We start from the raw sequence: 25235 nt of genomic DNA on the forward strand, positions 1-25235 counted from the left end.
TATATATTGGTGAGGTCAATTCAGGAAAAACGTCTGCCACATAAGGTTGATACAACTGCTCCCTTTTTTTTCGTTTTTCAAATGCAATACCTTTAATACACAGTAATTAGGTACATGATACAAAGTGATTATTCTGACAGTACAGTTTCAGATGAAGACAATTCCCCAATTCATTCTACTTTTATAGTGAGAATTTACAATGTAGAACAGATTTGAATTGTGCCCTGTTTGGAGAATCCAAATGTTTTATTCTGTATAGCATTTCATATGTCTTTTCAGTCTATTGTGCATGCACAATTTTCGCATATGTTTCAAAGTGTTCTGATGTTTAATTTTCCCTCAAGGTGTTTTGTGTGTGTTGTAACTTTATTTTTATGTTGGTTTAAGAGAGACCCTGAAAAATTTTTTAAAAATTGGAAAAGAAGAAGATGCAGAAATATAATATCACCTTTAAAAAATGACTGCTCACTTGTATCTTTCCTCCACCCACCACCCCTCACCTAATATTAAATCTTGTCTTCTTGGTCAGTACATTAGTCCTTATACATTACATTCTTTATGTAGAAGCCACATTCTTTTTTTTTAGCATTTTATTTTATATTGGAGTATAGTAGATTAACAGTATTGTGTTATTTTCAGGTGTACAGCAAAGTGATTCAGTTTCATTTATTTATTTGTTTTTTGGCCACACCATGTGGCCTGTGGGATCTTAGTTCCCCGACCAAGGATCGAACCCGTGCCCCCTGCATTGGGAGTGCAGAGTCTTAACCACTGGACCTCCAGGGACGTCCCACAAAGTGATTCAGTTACACGTATACATGTATCTATTCTTTTTCAAATTCTTTTCCCATTTAGGTTGTTACATATTATTGAGCAGAGCTCCCTGAGCTCTACAGTAGGTCCTTGTTGGTTATCCATTTTAAATATAGCAGTGTGTACATATCAATCCCAAACCCCCTAACTATCCTTCCCCCCCGCAGAAGCCATATTCTTAATTTTAAATTATTTATTTATTGCTTATATGATTTTTGTTTCCATTGTTCCATTGCTACATTTTTGTCTGTTAAAAATATTTAGGTGTCTTGGGTTGGAATTGAACACCTATCTTATTCCCATTAAAATTAATGGAATGGCTTCCCTGGTGGCGCAGTGGTTGAGAATCCACCTGCCAATGCAGGGGACACGGGTTCGAGCCCTGGTCCGGGAAGATCCCACATGCCATGGAGCAACTAAGCCAGTGCGCCACAACTACTGAGCCTGTGCACTAGAGCCCGTGAGCCACAGCTACGGAGCCCACGTGCTACAACTACTGAAGCCCATGTGCCTAGAGCCCGTGGTCCATGACAAGAGAAGCCACCACAATGAGAAGCCTGCACACCACAACAAAGAGTAGCCCCCGCTCTCTGCAACTAGAGAAAGCCTGCGCACAGCAACGAAGACCCAATGCAGCCAAAAATAAATAAATAAATAAAATTAAAAAAATAATGGAAATATATATTTTTTTCATTTATCAGCTTTTCACTTAGAGGCAGAATTTTCAGGAATGAATTAAAGTCATCAGGTGGGAGATAGATGTACTTTCATCATCTCCCTAAAAGCTTTGACAGCCTCCCAGTCCTCTGTGTCTGTCATTTTTCCAGTTCCCATCACCCATTGCTCTTCTAAGCTATCACCTCCATTATCAGCTCCTTACCTGTCTGACATATTACAGATGTTCCATATTTATTATGTTAGGAATGAATCTGGTTGAAAGTAACAGGTAACTTGACAAACTGTGGTCTAAAAAAGATTTTTTCCCCCCCTCATAAAACAGGAAGGCAGTCCAGGGTTTGTGCAGCTGCTTGAGTATGACCTAAGGTACCAGGCTTCTTTTGTCCTTTTATTTCATCTTCCTTAGCACAATCCTCCTCATGGTCTCAAGATGATTGCTGCACCTCCGGGTGTTGTGCCTTAATTCCAAGCATGAAGTATGGGAAGGGTGAAGGTCACAAACTTCTCCAAAGAGTTCCTTTTTATTGTGGAAGGGAAGCTGTCCCTTGGGACTTCTGCCTACATCTTATTGGCCAGGACTTTGTCTTATTGCCACTTCTAGCTGCAAGGGAAGGTGGGAACTGTGTGCTTTGCTTTCCAGCCTCTGTAGTTTGGAAAGGCAAGGGATAAGTGATTGGAATAAATATTGAGAGCCTCTTACAACATGGGCCACACTGCGTTTAATTGAAATGTATTGCTTCGATCCACAAAGTATCCTGGATATAGCCTGTTCTTGTCCTGGAACATTCTTCCTTTTCCTTTTCTCTCCTCTAGTTACTTTCCTGGGTATGTATGTGTGTGTGTCGGGGGGAGGAGACAAAATATTGAGGAAACACTCTTATTTTTTTTTTTTTCCCATGAGGGTACCAGTTCCCTTGTTACTCCTTCCTCCATGGTCTCTTCTAACTGAGGGTAAGGAGGAGTCGTCAGCATCTTCTTTGCTCCGTTCTGCTCTTTTCAGACACCGTGACTTCAGCACTACTATCCTGATCCCTTCCTCTCTGAATATCAAGGACAGTCTCAAGGCCAGGTTCTCCCTCCTCTTCTTTCTCAGCCCAAGTTTCCTCCTTTACACTCCCAAGGGACTTGAGCTGTATCTCTCTAATGGTATTTATCATTTTCTTCGTTGAAGCTGAAACCAAATGATTGGAAGTGGTACTGTTTACGAAATGTGTGGTGCATTGTAGGTGCTCAAACCGGTAGCTCTTGCTATTATTACTACTATTAATAATGTCATATCGCCTATATCAGACTCAGCTCCTTAATGACAGGCTCTGAATCTGATGTCCGATTCATCTTTGTAACACACATCTGGCCTGGAACTGAACATTGCTCATAATGCTATCAATATAAGGGGCCGGCGGGTAAAGGACAACATTTCAAAGGAAGGGTGCTGTAATGGTGTGAGAAATTCCTAGAACCTGAGTGGGAGCCAGAATCTTGCAGAGAAGACCCTTACTCCGGCCGCATCCAAAACGGGCAGAGTCCCAACTGTTTCATAGGGATGCTTGTGGACCGCCTCCACGCCTGTATTGCGATGATGTAGGAGAGTCCGTCACTTCACCCCTCCTGCTCCTCCGGAAAGGGAGGCGGGACTATACCCCGCGCGCGGCGACCTGGGATAGCTGCGCACGCGCAGCTTCCGGCTCCGTGTCTTGGGAATTATTTGACGCCACCGCCTCGGCCCCACACAAGTCTCTGATCAGGCGCGCCGCGCACGCGCAGTGATCCTCTAGGCTCGGGGAGTTATTTGACGCTGCCGCCTCTGGCAGTCGGAAGTTGCCTGAGCAGAGCACAGCCGGCCGGCCCGAGTGGCCTTCGTCGACCCGGGCGCCTTGGGAGAGTCGCTGACGGGTGGACGGAGCGACCGCTTGAGGACAGCCGGCCGGGGCAGCGAAAGCGCCGGGCCTATGGCGCGGGTGGCGTGAGGCGGAAGGCCGAGTGCGGCCGGCGGCGGCGGCGCCCGCCCCAGCAATGCGGGCCCCGCCCGTCGCCTCAGGTAACCGGGCGGCCCTCCCCGTCGCGGCCGGACCCTCCCCTCTCCTCCCCTCCGGGCGGTCTAGGGATGGCTAAGCCTTGTTTCTCGGCCCCGGTGGCTCCAGGGGCCCTTCGGAAGCGCATCTCATTTTGAGGGGGACCCACGGGGTCCGTGGGAGCTTGGTTGTGGAGTCGGCGGCTTCTGTCGGGTCTGTTCAAACCCGGGGTGGCCCTTGAGAGCTGCCCCGGCCGGGCGAAGCTCTTTCCTGGCAGCCTGGGGGAGGGGGCGGGTCTGGAGCGGAGCTAGACAACTCTGGCGAAGAATCTGGTCCAGCAGAAAGGTTGGTCGAGTGGCTGTCGCTCTGTGGGGACGATGCTGCCCGTTGCACGGTGACTGTCGGAGGAGGAAGAGTTAATAATGAGAATAAACAGCTAGCCCTTGTTAAGCGCTTACTATACGCCGGCCATTGTGCCAGACCATTACGTTCACCCCATCTAACTTCACAACAGTCCGGTAAGGGAGGATGATTATCCCCATCTTACTGACGAGGCAACTGAGGCCCTGAATGGTTAGGTGACTTCTTTGCCCAAGGTCATGGAGCTGGTAAATTTGACTCGAGATTCAAGTTGTTGACAATTAGGTCAGTGGCTCTCAACTTCGCTGCACGTAGAAATCACCTGGGGCAGCTTTTAAAGATTCCTGATGCCCACGTAGCAGAGCCAGGCCAATTAAATCACCGTGTTTGGGAGTGGGGTCGGTGGGGGAAGCCAGACAGCAGTATTTCTTGAAGATCCCCACATGAATTCAGTGTGCAGCAAAGTTTGGGAACTGCTACTGTAGATAATTCTGCATCTCGGTAAAACGTTTCAGTGTTTCTCCAGTTTAAGTGTGTAAGAGAATTTTCTGGGAGTTTGTTTAAAATGCAGTTTCCACCCGCAGAGATCTTTTCATTAGGCCCACGGACTACTACACCTTGTGAAAGCCTGTTGGGGGTGGGAAGTAACTTTCTTTGCAGGATTTGTGAGTCAGCTGGACCTTTTAAAGTGTGTGCATCTCATGCAAAACTGTTAGTTTGCAATTTTCCTGGATACACAGTACTCATGGTTATAGTGTCTCTGATCTTTGGGTCTTGATTGAATATGCTGTTCTCTGCCTGGTCTGTCCTCTGTGCTTTCTCCCTGCTCCGCCCAGACACACACACTTCTGCTGTTTCTTACACACATGCATGTAGCCTTTTCTTCCCATCTCTGGCTGCGTAACTCCCAGCATTCAAGAAGCCTCTGTGACCCTCACACCCCTCACTCCCAACCACCTTGGGTCTTTCCTGTTTGCTCTTTAGCATCATCATAATGGAATTTACCAGTGATTTTACTGTGTTGTATTTCTGTATTTTATTAGATTGTGAGCAACTGAGCCATGTTTTCTCATCTCTGTATTCCTCCCAGTTCTTTGACATAGAGACTCACAAAGGTTTTACTGAATGGAATGTTTGTGTCCCTTTTATGTCACAGACTGCATGCTGCAAACCAATTCTTCTCTGTTTCCACCTTTGTAAAAGGTGTTTGGTAGTTCTTGCTCTACAGAGTTTTGTGCTTTTTGCTTGAAAATACTCTAGTTAGGTTCGTTAACTTTTCATTCAGCAGTTAAATAAACACATTGAGTTCTTACAACTGGCGAGACACTAGGGAAGACTAACTATGTGCAGTCAACATTGGTTGATTTTTTTTTTAATTTAATGACTTCTTACCATATTGTATCATATAGTAAGATTTCATGATGTTTTCTTTTTTTCAAAATTTTATTTATTTATTTATTTATTTATTTATTTATTTATGGCTGTGTTGGGTCTTCGTTTCTGTGCGAGGGCTTTCTCTGGTTGCGGCAAGTGGGGGCCACTCTTCATCGCGGTGCACGAGCCTCTCGCTATCGCGGCCTCTCTTGTTGCGGAGCACAGGCTCCAGACGCGCAGGCTCAGTAATTGTGGCTCACGGGCCTAGTTGCTCCACGGCATGTGGGATCCTCCCAGACCAGGGCTCGAACCCGTGTCCCCCACATTGGCAGGCAGACCCTCAACCACTGCGCCACCAGGGAAGCCTGGTTGATTTTTAATATCTAGTTTTATCACAGTCAGATACAATCAGTTCTGTAGTGGAAACCTTTTTATTGCCCTTAGGCCTTTGCATGTGTTCCCTACTAAACACTGTGCCATCCAAACTAGTGTTTAGCTGACATCCACTAAATGTTGTTACCTTGCTGGTACTTGGTAAATACTAGTAGATGGAAGTGCAGTTGGTAGTAGTTCATCCTGTTACCAGGAGAGATGACTTAAGAAGTACTTAATAAAGATTAAAACCTTGATGTCAGAGGAATTGACAAACTTAGTATAGATTTATTACAGAATGCCTGAACTGCTGTTGCCCAACATATTTACAAATTATAAAGGAAGGCAGCCCGGTAGTTCAGATTATATTTGTTCTTGGCTGGTCTTAAAACCACGTAAGGTTTATAAAAGTGAGTGAGTGAGTATGCGTGTGAAGGTCATTATGAAGAGGTTTTTGGACAATAAATATTTTCTATAGTAGTTAAATATGGTAAAGTATGTGGACTGAATAAGAAACACATTTCACGTAATGACATTCTTTACATCATACAGATTGTTATAGAAAGAATTTTCTTGGTTCTGTTTTGTACTGTTTACTCAAATTTTAGGCTAAGGCTAATGTAGAAACTGATGGGATAATTTATGTTAAATTCAGATACTCAAGAAACTTGCCCTTGTTTCTCTGATCAGATATGGGCAGAGTATCCAGTTCTGGCCTCAGCACATGGAAGAAACTCAATCTTCAAGCCTGAGGTTTAAGTCTCTAGTTTGATCCCCCAGAAAAGGTGGAAAACTACACATGCTCAGTTAAAGACCAAAAATGACTCTAATCATGATAGCCTGAGCCCTAGAAATGGATTCTTTTTAATTTGAGGTACCCATCAGTGTTAGCAGATGTGTTCCCTGACATGTGTAAAGGGCTTTTCGATAGAATACATGATTTTCTTTGGTGCAAGATGATTAAACGTTTTAGAATTAAGGTACATGGAGTTTGAGTTTTAGATGCAGAAAATAGGTAGCTTGCCCAAGACTACATGGTTGGCTGTAGCACATCTAAGAATAGAATGCAGGTCTCCTTCCTCTGGACTCAGTATCCCCTTCCACCCTCATGTGAGAGGATGTCTTGTTTCTTATTTTTGTTGTTTTGTGTGTGTGTGTGTTGGGGATGGGGGTAGTGGAGAGAGTAGTCTGCCATGTTTGAGATATTAAGTTAGATATATAATGAGTGCTTGTAGTATGACATGTACTTTGCTATATAAACTGGGGATATTAAGATAAATAAGACACAGCCCCTTTCCTTCAGGAATCTATAGTCTAGTCAGGGTTGTAATAAAAGTAAAAGTATAGTATCTAAGGCAGCTCTGTCAAATAGAAATTTCTACAATGTTCTATATCTGCACTGTCTAATGTGGTAGCAGTTAACCACATGTGATATTGAGGACTTGAAATGTGACTAGTTTAAGGAACTGAATTTATAATTTAATTTAAATTTAAGTAACATGTGGTTATGGCTGCTGTGTTAGAGCAAGTCTGAGGCATAAAAGATGAGAACTGTGGTGGGGGTGGGAGCAGGCAGGGTATCCATACTTTTTTGGACAGACTAGCAAAAACTACCTGTTTTCACTTTTGGGGAGGAATGCAGGCAGAACCTGTCTCCTTTTCTTGTAACTCAGGTGTTTGATAGGATCCTTAACAAATCTGGTGCACAGGTGAATACATTCCTTTTTGGCCAAGCTTGATTGATATTTGCCTTGGGGGTCAATAGGACTACAACAGAAATATGAAATATGTTCCTTTTGCCTTTATTAGTTGTAAAGGTTATATGGATGACCTTGAATGCACTTATGCACCTTAAAATCCAGCATTTATTCACTCAGTTGATTTATTCAGTGTTTTGGCACCCTGTACCCTATTTTTCCTAAGAGAAACAAGGCATGCCTGATAGTGTGTACCTTGCATTTGTACAGCTCAAAGTATGTTGACTTACGTTGTTTTATTTGATCCTTTTCCTAAGTCACTTTAGCTAGGTACTGCAGGTATTCTCCCTGTTTTACAGGTGAGGAAACTATGACAAAGAAATGCCAAGTGATTTGTCCAAGGTCATATGGTGAGGTACGGAGTCAGAACAAAAGAAGGAGCGTTGGACTTCAAGGCAAGAGGTGGAGTTTCTTGTCCCAGCTCTACTGTTACTTGATGTGACCCTGAGCAAGTTGTAGAGGCTAGTGACATCTGTCTTGCTTAAATTTCTAGGCTTGTTATTGAACTGAAATGAAATAATATGTGAAAGCTCTTTGAAAATGATCAATTATGCAAAGGTACATTGTTATCAAGCAAGATCTGCAATAGTTTTTCTGTTGTAGGATGCCACCTTCGTAACTCATCACGTCAGTTACCATGTTGAATACTGCTGTATCATGGATTTATTCATCATGGATTTCTCTTGTCTTCTTCACTATGAAACTTTCTTTTGGGCAGCCATTGTGTCCTATTCATATCTGCCTCCCTACATGTTAGGACAATACCTGACACATAGCAGGTGTTTAATAAATGTTTGTTTAATGAAATGACTGATGTACGAATTTATAAAGTTAAAAAAAACCTGTTCTCTGTAATTAGATTTGAAGCTCCTTGGGAGCAAGGATGATGTTTATTCATTATTATAGTCCCTGTGCTTGGTGTATAGAAGGCATGTAATAAATATCGGCTGAGTTAATTGATGTAATTAATGCCAAGCTGTGGTCTTGATGTGTCTACCACTGCATTGATCATTTTGGTAGTTTGTCAATTAGACCAAACCTTCATGTTACTTTGTGGTAGTACCTACAAGTCATAAACTGTTACCCAGCACACAGTGACCTGATAGTAGAAACATCCAGAGATTACCTAGAAAATGGATACATGCAGAGTTGGGAAGGCGATTAAGTGATCTGCAGGGTAGCACTGTCATCTTTGCTTTCCTCCTATCACTTCTGGAGTATTGAAAGTGGAGACTTCCCTGCTCGCAGCTCAAGTTGATAGCCAACAGAGCCTAGCTGGGAAGGAGACTCATAGGATCCTAACACAGCAGTCAAAGCTCTCAACCATCTGACTTCAGTATCTCACCACAGTGCTCAACCCTCCCTGCAATGTTCCCATCCTTCCTTCCCTCCCCTTCCTCAATATATTAGAGACACTGGAGTCTGCTTTCCTGCTGTCCCTTCAGCCTGTCTTAGATACTTCCGTCAAATTTCTTTAATAGGAATTCAGTTCCTTTTGTATTATTCCTATGATAAAGTTAAACTTTCTCTCATTCTCCGCCCTCAGTTTTTACTAAGTTAATTTCAAATCTCCAATCTGATGATTCATAGTATTCTTCCTCCATAAGAGCTATCGTTTGTTGATTGCTTACTATGGACTAGATAGGACCAAACATCTTACATGTCTTGATTCTCTAATCACAACTCCAAAGTAGGCTGTTACCCTACTGTTATCTCCATTTAACAGATGAGGATGCTCAGACACAGATATAGAGCAACTTTTGCAGGATTTTCCAACTTGCAGGTGGTGGAACTGGGATTTGAATCTAAGAAGTCTAGTTCCAGAGTCCTGGCTCTTAACCAGTCTCCTGTTTGTTTTCATGCTTCTCATCTCTGTGTTTAATGGCTACATTATAGTATATAGAGTTAATATGCCCTAATTGTGAAGGTATTCCATTATTGATGGACAGTTAAATTCTGATCACTTCCCCATCTTATGTGCAATTCACTACAGTGAATGAATGCCTCATGCATTTGTCTATTAAGTTGTTTATCAGGATAAATTAAGTGGTATTACTGGGTCAAAGCACCTGATATTACTATGTCTCCCACTATGTATTGGCAAAACATTCGTGCTATCCTTGGGTGAATGGTTAGAAAAATGGCATTAGGCTGAGGTGCCTTACAAGTGTGTCAATTTATCGGCAGGATAGAGCTACAAACAATTCCATGGCAAGTGGACTAGGCAATCAAGGCCCATCAGGGTTTTGCCATGGTGCTATCCTGAAAGGTTGATGCACATATGAACATCTTTGCCCAGGAGGACCTAGGCTGTGAAACAATTCTGGTTCTTGAAACTACAGATGTTCTCTGAGATCTCTGGGTTGCTTTGGACAGCCTGAGCTGCAACAGCAAGAGGAGGTTCTTATTTGCGTGTTTAAGTCTAGGCTGGCCAGTGACAAAACTGGACCCAACGGGACTTACCCTGCCAAATCTGTGACATTACATTCTGCCCTCATCTTCTTTTTTCCTAACAGCAACAAACATGAAACAAAATGAAGTTATAGGACTTCCATAGTTGAGTTATAAGCCCAGACCCTGGAGCAGAGGTGGGTTAGGGTGACTTTCAGGGCAGCAATGGCTCATTCATAGTGTATGCCTCCCTACCTTCCCTCCACAAGAATCATGCTAATTCAGTTACCAAAACTAGCATATGCCTTTATCTTTGATCAGAGGTGTAAATTGACCCATAGATGAGTTCTTTTTAGCTTACATCCTGTTTTTTTTTTTTAAACTTGAATTAGTTGCCAACATTTAAAGAGTGGACTTCACAGAGATGTCCAGATTTTCTGTGTCTCTTGAAAAACTGGATTATCAGACAGCACTGGGGTCTACATTCCTTCAAGGTAATAGTTGACTAGGGCTGAGTAGTGATTGTGTCCTTTAAAGAGAACCTTAATTCTCTAATTTGCCCCAATGTGCACCCTACCCACTTCACCCCATGTTTGGTTTCCTAGACTGGAGGTTTTCATCCTTCCCAGACCTAATATTGATAATGACTGCTTCAGTATCTTGAAATTAACAGATAATATATAACCTACCAACACATAGAATTTTTAAAAAATCTGTGAAACTAACAATAACAAATGAAAACCATAAATTACTATCCTTCCAATAAAATTGGTATTTCGGTAAAAATGCTCAGGTAGAGCTATACTAGAGGACATAACAAAATGGTCAGATGCTTGTGTCTACTTATAACTGAGAAGTAAGACAGTAATATGGCACTTTATATTTGACATTTTGAAATAAGGGCTAAGTAAGTAGCATGTAGTTCTTGTGATTGTGTTCCTGACAGCAGTGTGTGGTATTAACAACTCAGACACCACAAAAGGTATGGCCTTTGGTGATGTGATTGTTCTGAAATGGTGAACAGTTCTTGGTATGGTAAGGTTCCAAACATAAAAAAGTTGAATCTTTCCTCGGTTTGCATGGTTAATTGTGTTACTGGAAAATTAAGTGTATATTAAAATAGCACAAAATATTTTGTATTTATGAGTAAAATGAAGTTAGATTTTTAGCCTTAGACAATTAAGAACAGAATGATTTTCTGGCAGACATTAGAAAGTCAGGTGAAATGTAGCAAAATTATTCATTGTGCAGGACTGTCACCTGGGTTACAGGATGTCTAGATATCCTGGATCTGCCCATAAATACCAGTAACATGCCCCAGTTGTTGCGTTAACCAAAAGTGCACTTAATATTTCCAAAATACCCTGGGGGGGCAGTCCTTTTTTTTTTTTTTAATTGAAAATCATTGCCCTAAACTCTTGAGTGTGTCCTGTTGGCCTTACCTCCTAAATCAGAGTGAGTTTTTATCACTCATTTTGCTAGTTTAATATTTACAAAATGATGCCTTAGTTACTTTACTTTGTGTTTCTTTGATTTTTTTTTATGTTTGTTTCCAGTGTTCATTTTCTCTTCATTGTTTAATTTGCCTCTGCAGTTGACCCTTTCTGTTAGTGGGTTCTGCGTTTGCAGATTCAACCAACCATGAATCAAAGATATTTGGGGGAAAAAAATCCAGAAAGTTCCAAAAAGAAAAACCTGAATTTGCTGTATGTAGGCAGCTATTTACACGGCATTTATATTGTACTTACAACTATTTACATAGCATTTACATTGTATTAGGTATTATAAATAATCTAGAGATGATTTAAAGTATATGGGAGGATGTGCATAGGTTATATGCCACATACTTTTATATAAAGGACTTGCGCATCTGTGATTTTGGTATTGTTGGAGGGTCCTCGAACCAGTTCCCCGTGGATACCAAGGGACAACTGTAATTATACGGTACATCTTTGTCTTATTATTTTTTGTCTTTTATGTATTCTGTTGAAATTTAGCAGCTGTATTTTTCTGTTACATGTGTTAAATATTTTAGTTCAACTTTTTCTCTCGGTCTTAGTTGCAGTATGTGGGCTCTTTAGTTGGGGTACGTGGCATCTTTAGTTGCGACATGCGGGCTTCTTAGTTGCGGCATGCATGCAGGATCTGATTCCTGGACCAGGGTTTGAAACCAGGCCCCCTGCATTGGGAGCGCAGAGTCTTACCCACTGGGGCACCAGGGAAGTCCCTACCTTACATGTTTCTTGAAGCATTTATTTCATTTTCTTCCATGTCATCATTTAAACATTAATAGATTTGAAGAATTTAAATCTCTTACATTTAAAAACTTTTTAAAAATTTTAAGAAGAATTTAAGAGCTATTAATCCTGTTTTGATTGGTCTTTCATAGTGTTTTTTTCAAGAAAGATACTCCTGTCTTTACTTCAGAATTGGGAAGGGTGGTAGCTGTTTCTTAAAAATGCAAATTCCCAGGCCCTAACCCAGACCTACAGAATTGAGCTTTTTAGGGATGGAGTTTTGAAATCTACATTTTAAACCAAAGGGCCCCCACCCCAATGATTCTTATGTATGCAGTGGAGTTTGAGAGCTAGCTTGTCTTTTTTTTTTTTTAAAAACGTATTTTTCCCTCCAATAATGTATTATCCGAAATGGCCGCTAAATATTATTTAAATATTCCTTGAATATTTGAAAACCATCCAACTACTTTTTTTATACTAATAGCTTAAAGCAAATGGACATTTTCAATTTTTATGTGTATACAACATGCAGAATTTTGGACTTCCTTCAGTGGCATAAAGGGAACACCTCCTAACATCTTCCTTTTTCCCATTGATAAACCTTGGCATTCTGAAACATTCAGTATTCACTGTGTGCCAAGGACTTCTCAAAGATTCAGGAAGTGAGGCTTCCCCTCAAAAAAGGTTGACACACTTGTGGTGAAGATATCTTTACAAAGCTAACGAATAACCAAACGTGAAGCTTAATATGAATAGCCTGTAGTAGGCACTCAGAGCTGGTGAAGAGCGGTGACTGGAGGAGTCAAAAAAAAGTTTTACCAAAGAGGACATTTGAGCTGTGCTTTGAAGTGTGAAGACTTCATAAGGTGGAAAGAGGTGGGGAACAGCATGAGCAGTAATACAGGGTATGAACAAACTTGTCGGTTTTGAGCAATCATCAGTAGTTCTTTGGGTCATAGCTTGGAGGATGGGGTGGGAAAGTGGCCATAGAAGGTAAAACTGGGAACGTGGATAGCAATTTCAATTAGAATTTTAGGCAAGGTTTTTTTCTTTAATTGGATAAAGTCATAACTTTTATATAAAAGAGTAAATGCCTGAGAGTAGCTGATAAAGTTTTGAAAAAGAGTAGTCAAAGTAAAGGGGGCTTCCTTTTCAGATGTTAAAACATTCTATAAAGCCACTGAATTTAAATCATTATGGCTGGACTTCCTTGGTGGCGTAGTGGTTAAGAATCCGCCAATGCAGGGGACGTGGGTTCTAGCCCAGGTCCAGGAAGATCCCACATGCTGCGGAGCAACCAAGCCTGTGCACCACAACTACTGAGGCTGCACTCTACAGCCCACGAGCCACAACTACTGAAGCCCGCGCGCCTAGAGCCCATGCTCCGCAACAAGAGAAGCCACCACAATGAGAAGCTCGTGCACCATAACAAAGAGTAGCCCCCGCTCACCACAACTAGAAAAAGCCCGCACGCAGCAACAAAGACCCAATGCAGCCAAAAATAAAAATTAATTAATTTTTAAAAATCGGTATGGCGTTAGCATAGGAATAGACAAATAGTTGAACAGAACAGATTTGTAAATAGATTCCTATATAAATGAGAGTCTAATATATGACAAAATTGGTATTTCAGGTCAGTGGGAAAGGACGTGCTTTTATTTTTTTGTTTTTTGGCTGCATTGGGTCTTCGTTGCTGTGCATGGGCTTTCTCTAGTTGTGGCGAGTGGGGTCTACTCTTCGTTGAGGTGCGCGGGTTTCTCATTGCGGTGGCTTCTCTTGTTGTGGAACACGGGCTCTAGGCGCGTGGGCTTCAGTAGTTGCAGCATGCGTGCTCAGTAGTTGCAGCACATGGGCGTAGTTGTAAGGATGTGTTTTTTTTGTTTTTTTTAGATGTTGGGGGTAGGAGTTAATTAATTTATTTTTGCTGTGTTGGGTCTTCGTTTCTGTGCAAGGGCTTTCTCTAGTTGTGGCAAGCAGGGGCCACTCTTCATCACAGTGTGCGGGCCTTTCACTATCGTGGCCTCTCTTGTTGTGGAGCACAGGCTCCAGACGCGCAGGCTCAGCAGTTGTGGCTCACGGGCCTAGTTGCTCCACGGCATGTGGGATCCTCCCAGACCAGGGCGCGAACCCGTGTCCCCTGCATTAGCAGGCAGATTCTCAACCACTGCGCCACCAGGGAAGCCCAAGGATGTGTTTTTAATAGATGATGTTGACACAGCTTACTATACATCTCTAAGAAAATAAAATTGGATCTTTCCTATACCACTTGTAGAAGTAAATTCCAGGTGATATAAAACTTAAATGTGAAGAATTATCTTGCATGGAAATCTAGTAACTCCATTATACACTTTAGGGTTATGTCTTTAAACTTCTGGACCTAGACGCATAATAAATATTTTATGTATTTTACATTATGACCCAGAACATATGCATATATAAAAAATGAAACAAGTCTCACAGAACATTGCTTACCTTTACTGTGTGTGGTGCCTTTATTGTATATTCTATTCCATATAATTAAAAAGTATTATCTATTTCATTTATTTTATGACCCACAGTTTGAAAAACACTGATACAGGGGATAGGAGGGAGAAATCACCTAAGCGAGACTCAAAACTAGAAGTTATAAAATAAAAAAATATATATTTGGCTAGAATAATGAAATTTCATTTCATACCTACCAATTTGGCAAATAAATAAATGTGTAAATAAATCTGGTTCTTGGCAAAAGATTGGGAGTGAGAGAAGGGAAGGGCTCTAATCCATTCCTAATGTAAATGGGAGTTGTTACAGCTTCTTGGGAATCTATCTGGCAAGACCTATTAACATTAAAAATACATATACTCCTTGATCCAGTTGTTTCACTCTTGGAAACTTGTTCCATAGAAATTAAAAGGCCACTACTTAAGGATATATAAGGAAGCATATTTATTGCATCATTATTTCCTGGTGACAAAATATGGGAAATGAAGTAAATGTAAATCATTGGGAGACTGAATAAATTGTACCATATCATGGAATATTACACAGCCATTAAAAAGAATCTTATTGCAAGGATATTCATGAGGTACTGGTGAATGGAAAAAAGATGTAGAAAAGTATATAGTCCCTAGCTATGTGTGTATATAAATTATTTTAATATGACTGAGTTAGGGTGGAGCAAAATACACAAGGAAGTGTTAGGTTGGTTAATCTATTCAGGGAAGTGAATTATTTGGGTAGGGAATGAAGTCAAATGTAAAGGGTAAAAAATCACACTAAAACCAAACAAAAAACCTTGTAGTATAATGTTCTTGTGCATTTATTGAAGAGATTATAGTGTGTGTATTATACTATATACTATATGTATATGTATGTGTGTGTCTGTTTATATATATGTCCATAAAAAAAGGTGAGAAAAAATGTGTGGGTGTAAGTTATACTCCGATGAGAATGGCAACCTATCAGAGTCTCCCCTTTTTTCCCTTCCATTTTTTAAAAAAATTCTTATTAGTCATCAGTTTTATACACATCAGTGTATACATGTCAATCCCAATTGCCCAATTCATCACACACACACACACACACACACACACACACACACACACACACACACACACACCCGTGGCTTACCCCCTTGGTGTCCATACGTTTGTTCTCTACATCTGTGTCTCAACTTCTGCCCTGCAAACCGGTTCATCTGTACCATTTTTCTAGGTTCTACATATATGAGTTAATATACGGTATTTGTTTTTCTCTTTCTGACTTACTTCACTCTGTATGACAGTCTCTAGATCCATCCACGTCTCAACAAATGACCCAATTTCGTTCCTTTTTATGGCTGAGTAATATTCCATTGTATATATGTACCACATCTTCTTTATCCATTCATTTGTCGATGGGCATTTAGGTTGCTTCCATGACCTGGCTATTGTAAATAGCGCTGCAGTGAATACTGAGGTGCATGTGTCTTTTCGAATTATGGTTTTCTCTGGGTATATGCCCAGTAGTGCGATTGCTGGATCATATGGTAATTCTATTTTTAGTTTTTTAAGGAACCTCCATATTGTTCTCCATAGTGGCTGTATCAATTTACATTCCCACCAAGAGTGCAAGAGGGTTCTCTTTTCTCCACACCCTCTCCAGCATTTGTTGTTTGTAGATTTTCTGATGATGCCCATTCTAACTGGTGTGAGGTGATACCTCATTGTAGTTTTGATTTGCATTTCTCTAATAGTGATGTCGAGCAGCTTTTCATGTGCCTCTTGGCCACCTGTATATCTTCTTTGGAGAAATGTCTATTTAGGTCTTCTGCCCATATTTGGATTGGGTTGTTTGTTTCTTTTATATTGAGCTGCATGAGCTGTTTATATATTTTGGAGATTAATTCTTTGTCCATTGATTTGTTTGCCAATATTTTCTCCCATTCTGAGGGTTGTCTTTTCATCTTGTTTATGGTTTCCTTTGCTGTGCAAAAGCTTTTAAGTTTCATTAGGTCCCATTTGTTTGTTTTTGTTTCCATTACTCTAAGAGGTGGATCAAAAAAGATCTTGCTGTGATTTATGTCAAAGAGTGTTCTTCCTATGTTTTCCTCTAAGAGTTTTATAGTGTCCGGTCTTACATTTAGGTCTCGAATCCATTTTGAGTTTACTTTTGTGTATGGTGTTAGGGAGTGTTCTAATTTCATTCTTTTACATGTAGCTGTCCAGTTTTCCCAGCACCACTTATTGAAGAGACTGTCTTTTCTCCATTGTATATCCTTGCCTCCTTTGTCATAGATTAGTTGACCATAGGTGCGTGGGTTTATCTCTGGGCTTTCTATCTTGTTCCATTAATCTATGTTTCTGTTTTTGTGCCAGTACCATATTGTCTTGATGACTGTAGCTTTGTAGTATAGTCTGAAGTCAGGGAGTCTGATTCCTCCAGCTCCGTTTTTTCCCCTCAAGACTGCTTTGGCTATTTGGGGTCTTTTGTGTCCCCATACAAATTTTAAGATTTTTTTGTTCTAGTTCCATAAAAAATGCCATTGGTAATTGGATAGTGATTGCATTGAATCTGTAGATTGCTTTGAGTAGTATAGTCATTTTCACAATATTGATTCTTCCAATCCAAGAACATGGTATATCTCTCCATCTGTTGGTATCATCTTTAATTTCTTTCATCAGTGTCTTATAGTTTTTGCATACAGATCTTTTGTCTCCCTAGGTAGGTTTATTCCTAGGTATTTTATTCTTTTTGTTGCAATGGTAAATGGGAGTGTTTCCTTAATTTCTATTTCAGATTTTTCAACATTAGTGTATAGGAATGCAAGAGATTTCTGTGCATTAATTTTGTATCCTGCAACCTTACCAGATTCATTGATTAGCTCTAGTAGATTTCTGGTGGCATCTTTAGGATTCTCTATGTATCGTATGTCATCTGCAAAGAGTGACAGTTTTACTTCTTCTTTTCCACTTTGTATTCCTTTTATTTCTTTTTCTTCTCTGATTGCCGTGGCTAGGATTTGCAAAACTATGTTGAATAATAGTGGTGAGAGTGGACATCCTTGTCTTGTTCCTGATCTTAGAGGAAATGCTTTCAGTTTTTCACCATTGAGAATGATGTTTGCTGTGGGTTTGTCGTATATAGCCTTTATTATTTTGAGGTAGGTTCCCTCTATGCCCGATTTCTGGAGAGTTTTTATCATAAATGGGTGTTGAATTTTGTCAGAAGCTTTTTCGGCATCTATTGAGATGATGGTTTTTCTTCTTCAATTTGTTAATATGGTGTATCACATTGACTGATTTGCGTATATTGAAGAATGCTTGCATCCCTGGGATAAATCCCACTTGATCATGGTGTATGATCCTTTTAATGTGTTGTTGGATTCTGTTTGCTAGTATTTTGTTGAGGATTTTTGCATCTATATTCATGAGTGATATTGGTCTGTAATTTTCTTTTTTTGTAGTATCTTGGTCTGGTTTTGGTATCAGGGTGATGGTGGCCTCATAGAATGAGTTTGGGAGTGTTCCCTCCTCCGCAGTTTTTTGGAAGAGTTTGAGAAGGATGGGTGTTAGCTCGTCTCTAAATGTTTGATAGAATTCACCTGTGAAGCCATCTGGTCCTGAACTTTTGTTTGTTGGAAGAGTTTTAATCACAGTTTCAATTTCATTACTTGTGATTGGTCTGTTCATATTTTCTATTTCTTCCTGGTTCAGTCTTGCAAGCTTATACCTTTCTAAGAATGTGTCCATTTCTTCCAGGTTGTCCATTTTATTGGCATGGAGTTGCTTGTAGTAGTCTCTTAGGATGCTTTGTATTTCTGTGGTGTCTATTGTAACCTCTCCTTTTTCATTTCTAGTTTTATTGATTTGAGTCCTCTCCCTCTTTTTCTTGATGAATCTGGCTAATGGTTTATCAATTTTGTTTATTTTCTCAAAGAACCAGCTTTTTGTTTTATTGATCTTTGCTCTTGTTTCCTTTGTTTCTATTTCATTTATTTCTGCTGTGATCTTTATGATTTCTTTCCTTCTGATAACTTTGTGTTTTGTTTGTTCTTCTTTCTGTAGTTCCTTTAGGTGTAAGGTTAGATTGTTTGTTTGAGATGTTTCTTGTTTCTTGAGGTAGGCTTGTATAGCTATAAACTTCCCTCTTAGAACTGCTTTTGCTGCATCCCATAGGTTTTGGATTCTCTGTGTGTTCATTGTCATTTGTCTCTAGGTAGTTTTTGATTTCCTCTTTGATTTCTTCAGTGATCTCTTGGTTATTTAGTAACATATTGTTTAGCCTCCATGTGTTTGTGGTTTTTACGTTTTTTTCCCTGTAATTGATTTCTAATCTCATACTGTTGTGGTCAGAAAAGATGCTTGATATGATTTCAATTTTCTTAAATTTACTGAGGCTTGATTTGTGACCCAAGATGTGATCTATCCTGGAGAATGTTCTGTGTGCACTTGAGAAGAAAGTGTAATCTGCTGTTTTTGGATGGAATGTCCTATAAATATCAATTAAATCTATCTGGTCTATTGTGTCATTTAAAGCTTCTGTTTCTTTATTTATTTTCATTTTGGTTGATCTGTCCATTGGTGTAATTGAGGTGTTAAAGTCCCCCACTATTATTGTATTACTCTCTATTTTCTCTTTTTTAGCTGTTAGCAGTTGCCTTATGTATTGAGGTGCTCCTATGTTGGGTGCATATATATTTATAATTGTTATATCTTCTTCTTGGATTGATCCTTTCATCATTATGTAGTGTCCTTCCTTGTCTCTTATAACATTATTTTAAAGTCTATTTTATTTGATATGAGTATGGAGTATTGCTACTCCAGCTTTCTTTTGATTTCCATTGGCATGGAATATCTTTTTCCATCCCCTCACTTTCAGTTTGTATGTGTCCCTAGGTCTGAAGTGGGTCTCTCGTAGACAGCATATATATGGGTCTTGTTTTTGTATCCATTTAGTTAGCCTGTGTCTTTTGGTTGGAGCATTTAACCCATTCACGTTTAAGGTAATTATCGATATGTATGTTCCTATGACCATTTTCTTAATTGTTTTGGGTTTGTTTTTGTATGTCCTTTTCTTCTCTTGAGTTTCCCACTTAGAGAAGTTCCTTTAGCATTTGTTGTAGAGCTGGTTTGCTGGTGCTGAATTCTCTTAGCTTTTGCTTGTCTGTAAAGCTTTTGATTTCTCCATTGAATCTGAATGAGATCCTTGCTGGATAGAGTAATCTTGGTTGTAGGTTCTTCCCTTTCATCACTTTAAGTATATCATGCCGCTCTCTTCTGGCTTGTAGAGTTTCTGCTGAGCAATCAGCTGTTAACCTTATGGGAGTTCCCTTGTATGTTATTTATCATTTTTCCCTTGCTGCTTTCAATAATTTTTCTTTGTCTTTAACTTTTGCCAATTTGATTACTGTGTGTCTCCGTGTGTTTCTCCTTGGGTTTATCCTGTATGGGACTCGCTGTGCTTCCTGGACTTGGGTGGCTATTTCCTTTCCCATGTTAGGGAAGTTTTCGACAATAACCTCTTCAAATATTTTCTCGGGTCCTTTCTCTCTCTCTTCTCCTTCTGGGACCCCTATAATGCGATTGTTGTTGAGTTTAATGTTGTCCCAGAGGTCTCTTAGGCTGTTTTCATTTCTTTTCATTTTTTTTTCTTTATTCTGTTCCGCAGCAGTGCATTCCACCATTCTGTCTTCCAGGTCACTTATTCGTTCTTCTGCCTCAGTTATTCTGCTATTGATTCCTTCTAGTGTAGTTTTCATTTCAGTTATTGTTCATCTCTGTTTTTTTGTTCTTTAATTCTTCTAGGTCTTTGTTAAACATTTTTTGCACCTTCTCGATCTTTGCCTGCATTCTTTTTCCGAGGTCCTGGATCATCTTCACTATCATTATTCTGAATTCTTATTCTGGAAGGTTGCCTATCTCCACTTCATTTAGTTGTTTTTCTGGGGTTTTATCTTGTTCCTTCATCTGGTACATAGCCTTCTGCCTTTTCATCTTGTCCATCTTTCTGTGAATGTGGTTTTTGTTCCACAGGCTGCAGGATTGTAGTTCTTCTTGCTTCTGCTGTCTGCCCTCCGGTGGATGAGGCTATCTGAGAGGCTTGTGCAAGTTTCCTGTTGGGAGGGACTGGTGGTGGGTAGAGCTGACTGGTGCTCTGGTGGGCAGAACTCTGTAAAACTTTAATCCACTTGACTGCTGGTAGGTGGGGCTGGATTCCCTCCCTGTGATTGTTTGGCCTGAGGCAACCTAACACTGGAGCCTACCTGGGCTCTTTGGTGGGGCTAATGGTGGACTCTGGGAGGGCTCACGCTAAGGAGTACTTCCCAGAACTTCTGTTGCCAGTGTCCTTGTCCCCACGGTGAGCCACAGCCACCCCCCGCCTCTGCAGGAGACCCTCCAACACTAGCAGGTAGGTCTGGTTCAGTCTCCCCTGGGGTCACTGCTCCTTCCCCTGGGACCCGATGTGCACACTACTTTGTGTGTGCCCTCCAAGAGTGGAGTCTCTGTTTCCCCCAGTCCTGTCAAAGTCCTGCAATCAAATCCCACTAGCCTGCAAAGTCTGATTCTCTAGGAATTCCTCCTCCCGTTGCCGGACCCCCAGGTTGGGAAGCCTGACGTGGGGCTCAGAACCTTCACTCCAGTGGGTGGACTTCTGTGGTATAAATGTTCTCCAGTCTGTGAGTCACCCACCCGGCAGTTATGGGATTTGATTTTACTGTGATTGTGCCCCTCCTACCGTCTCATTGCGGCTTCTCCTTTGTCTTTGGATGTGGGGTATCTTTTTTGGTATTCCAGTGTCTTTGTGTTGATGATTGTCCAGCAAGCTAGTTGTCATTCTGGTGTTCTCACAAGAGGGAGTGAGAGCACGTCCTTCTACTCCGTCATCTTGGTTCAGGGCCACAAATTTTCCTGTCCGTTTTTGAGAGTGCTTATTTTAGGGCGGTGGTGCTGGGGGCAGGGGGAACATCAGGATATCCTTAGGGGGGTTCCTTATAAATCCTAAGGAAATTGAGGCAACTTTAACAGTCAGTCGCATCCACCCATCCTTCACATTGTAGGTACCTTGTTCGATTCTGGTGCATCCTTTCTGCCTTCCCATTTTCAGGGCCTCTTTGTTCAGAGGAGGACCATATCCTCTTGAAAAACACTGATACTTATTGAGCTGGAATGAGGCTTTGTAAGATAAAATTAAACAAAGCTACCAGTTTGAAGAAAAACTAGTTTAAGGGATAGAACTTTTTAAAGCTTAAGTGTATCCTTAAACCCTGCTGGCTGGGCAAACAGATTTCGGAGCAAGTAGAAAATGAAAGTTAATAGAAATTAATTGGAAAGGACTAACCATCCTTGATTCTACTCATGAGTATGGCATTTATGATTGTAATATTTACATTGCATTCATATAGATATGTTTTCTGTGGCTAAAGTTTCTCATTTGTATGGTAGACTTAGATATCTTTTCATGGAGAATATACAGCATAGGGAAAAGCAGGACATGTCATGGATAATGTATAGGTTAGTGAGGGGCAGTACATGCTATGGTTAAGAGCATGGTCCCTGGAGCCCAACAGATGTGGACTCAAAACCCACCTCTACCATGTTATAGTTGTGAAGCCTCAGGGAAGCAGCAGACCTCTCTATGCCTCAGTTTTTTCATCTGTGAATTAGGGATAGCATTATTTAATTTTCATAGAGTTGTGTGATTTCATGAGTTGCTCAGTAAGTGGCAGGTCTTTACATGTTTTCTGAAGGACGTTGACTTCCAGGGGACCCATTACCAGAAGAATGTATGCCACTGCTGTAGAGAATGAAATATTCTCAAAGAATTTTATGTCTGATTTGAGGGCATTGGTGGGAAATTGCAGGGGTATGTTTCTAGCAAGTAATAGGTACTTGGAAACTGTTGACTGAAAAATCTGGGGCCTAGAGTAAACCCTTTCCTTTGTCTCCCTTTCCTACTTAGAGCATACCCTTCTTCTGTCTTTTTCTATTCTGGAACATGAAATGTAGAAGGTTCCCTCATGCTGTGAGTGTACCAAATTTGATTATTTTATCCCCTTGCACGGTGATCATCTGCCCCAGCTCTACTCTGGGCTTCTGAGGGCTCTTTTGGGGAGGTGCTCAGAGAGCTGCTTCCCAGGGTCTGCCTTTCCTACCTGATCTCACTAAGAGGCTGTTTAGGACATTCTCAAGACATTTAAATGTTTTTTTTCCTCAGTCTTCTCAAGGCAATATATTTACAGCTTCTTTATCTTGCTATGTAGGGTAAATATGTATTTACTAAGTTTTATTAGTTTGCAGCAATATAGTTTGACTTGTAATTCTCTTTTGTCTTTTCAGGTGCCATTTGGATAGTCCTTTAGCGGCACGATGTACTCTGAGTGGAGGTCGCTGCATTTGGTGATTCAGAATGATCAGGGCCACACCAGTGTGCTACACAGCTATCCAGAGAGCGTTGGGCGAGAGGTGGCCAATGCGGTGGTTCATCCTCTCGGGCAGGCCTTAGGTACCCTTTCAGCGGCTGGTGGTGAGAGTTTGTTGAAAACTGACAAAGAAGTAAGTGTTTTTTCATTTCATTCTACTCTGTGAAAATATAAGTTTGTTACAGAAGAATAATTTTTCTAACATTTTCTTTTTAAGTGGATTTCTGCTCAGTGTAGTGTGACGTCTTAATTTGACCATATTTGGGTTGAGGGTTGGGGTCCAGAGTCTGTGGGAGTTATGAGGATTAGGTTGTACCATTGTGCTGTTGGGACTTCCTGCTAGCTGGACCCAGTTCTCCACTTGAGCTGTGAGCTGAGACAGAGACTTGCCTGTCAGGTCCCTTTCCCTAAGTTTTAGGCTTAGTCTTCAGATTTCAGTTCAGAGGTTGTGTTTGGAAGGTCTTCATTCCTACGTCTAGATGGCCTCTGACTGAAGGCCCATCTTGTGTTGTCTTCAGGCTACACATGTGTGCTGCACTTGAGGCTCTCCCGCTGTCTCCATCCCAGTCTACCCTTGTCTGACTTCTAGGTTTAAGAGTGCTACAGAGCAGCTAAGTCTGTATAGCTGTGAGCCCACGTGGTTGGAATGGGGGTTGTGTTTGCTGTTCCTAAAGATGAGGAGCTTTTGGAGTGGCTTGGCCTAGAGCTGGTCCTCTGTTTTTGGGTTCAGGGGACGGGGCTGAAGTTAAGTTGCCAGTGGGGAGTCATGAAGGGGCCCTGAGAATGGAGTGATACAGAGCTTGCTAGTATGAGGTCTGGCTAAGATCGGGATTAGAACTTGTCCCCTGTGCTTGAGGACGTTCATACAACCTTTAGGCTTTGGGTTTACCTGTTTCTCAGACACCGCACCGTTTTTCACTTACATTTTGATTTCTTGTGAAGGAGAGATTAGGCTTAATCTAGATATAAGACAACTCTAGTTAGGAGACTAAGGTTTATAGCTCAGGAAGTATTTTATTTACCCTCTGTAGGCCAAAGAGCCTGGGTTGCCAAAGGGGAAGCCCCTCATACTGAGGAGCATTTTCTTCTCAGAGTGCCCTGGCAGAGACTTACCCCGAGGACCAGGACTTGTCCTGCGCACTCTCTTCTTGGTGTCTGTAATTCCTTCTGCCCTCTCCTGGGAAGAGACGGCATGTGAGTAGATAAAGGTGCTCAGTGCAGCCCTTGTTTTTTCTCCTTTCCTACCCTCAAAAGGATATGAGAGAATAGGTCTTGAATCCAGTGTTCTCTCGAATTACACAATTGAACTATTGTGTGAAGATATTACCAAAGATACCTTCTCCTTGGTCTTTCCTGTGATAATTAGGGACTTGCAACCTGTTTTAAAATTCTTTCTCTTGTTCAGCTAAATCCCACCCCCTCCATACCCCTTCCCACCTCATTTGTCACAGCTTCACTGTGTTTTTATAGTCACTCTTAACATTTATTGCTGTTATATGTTACTTTCTATTATATTATATTGTTGTTATGTATTTTCTACCCTTAGCCTTTGTAGTTCTGAGGTTAAAAATTTCAGTACATGTATTTATCTTGTTAGATTCAGCTTTAGTTTTAAGCTATTATAATCTTTTTTTAAAATTATTTTATTTATTTATGTTTGGCTGCGTTGGGTCTTCGTTGCTGTGCGCGGGCTTTCTCTAGTTGTGGCGAGCAGGGTCTACTCTTCATTGCGGTGCATGGGCTTCTTATTGGGGTGGCTCCTCTTGTTGTGAAGCACGGGCTCTAGGCATGCGGGCTTCAGTAGTTGTGGTGCATGGGCTTCAGTATTTGTGGCTCGCAGGCTCTAGAGCGCAGGCTCAGTAGTTGGCGGCACACGTAAGTGCTCCACGGCATGTGGGATCTTCCGGGACCAGGGCTTGAACCCGTGTCCCCTGCATTGGCAGGCAAATTCTTAACCACTGTGCCACCAGGGAAGCCCAAAGCTGTTATAATCTTTTTGAATCCTGAATTTCTATTTAACAAGTTAGTTGTTTTTTTTTTTTTTAGCTTTGTGATATCTACAAATGGTCAGCATGTAATCTGTTTTTCTCCAAGTTAAAATCTTGGCAGAGCCTTTGGCATGCCATTGGGCATCTTCTTCCAAAATGGCCTTGGTACAGTAATCCACTGCTATTCTGACATGTTATTTTGACCAGTTACAAATCCAACCATTCTACCTCCTTCTGGGCTGTATCTTTCCATCTTGTCCACAAGGACCAAATTTCTTGTTAAAGCCCAGTTCCCCCTTTGCCAGAGAAGGCTGTTAATGGCATGGTGAGAATAGCTTTAGATTTCTAGTTGGAAGACTAGATTTTCAGCT

At 41.0% G+C, this 25235-nt stretch overlaps 1 protein-coding gene across 2 annotated transcripts in view; it reads left to right on the top strand.

The window, feature by feature from the left end:
- The first annotated feature begins 3306 nt into the window (after positions 1-3306).
- The window catches only part of RALGAPB (Ral GTPase activating protein non-catalytic subunit beta), a 101590-nt gene continuing 79661 nt past the window's right edge, over positions 3307-25235 (top strand). For both annotated transcript variants that reach the window (XM_019943860.3, XM_019943863.3), the window contains exons 1-2: positions 3307-3529; positions 22794-23009. In XM_019943860.3, coding sequence (XP_019799419.1) covers positions 22824-23009 — 186 coding nt within the window. In that variant the 5' untranslated portion in view covers positions 3307-3529; positions 22794-22823. The remainder of the gene's footprint in view (positions 3530-22793; positions 23010-25235) is intronic.

The sequence above is a fragment of the Tursiops truncatus genome, chromosome 15 (assembly GCF_011762595.2).
Source record: "Tursiops truncatus isolate mTurTru1 chromosome 15, mTurTru1.mat.Y, whole genome shotgun sequence".
NCBI classification, from domain to species: domain Eukaryota; kingdom Metazoa; phylum Chordata; class Mammalia; order Artiodactyla; family Delphinidae; genus Tursiops; species Tursiops truncatus.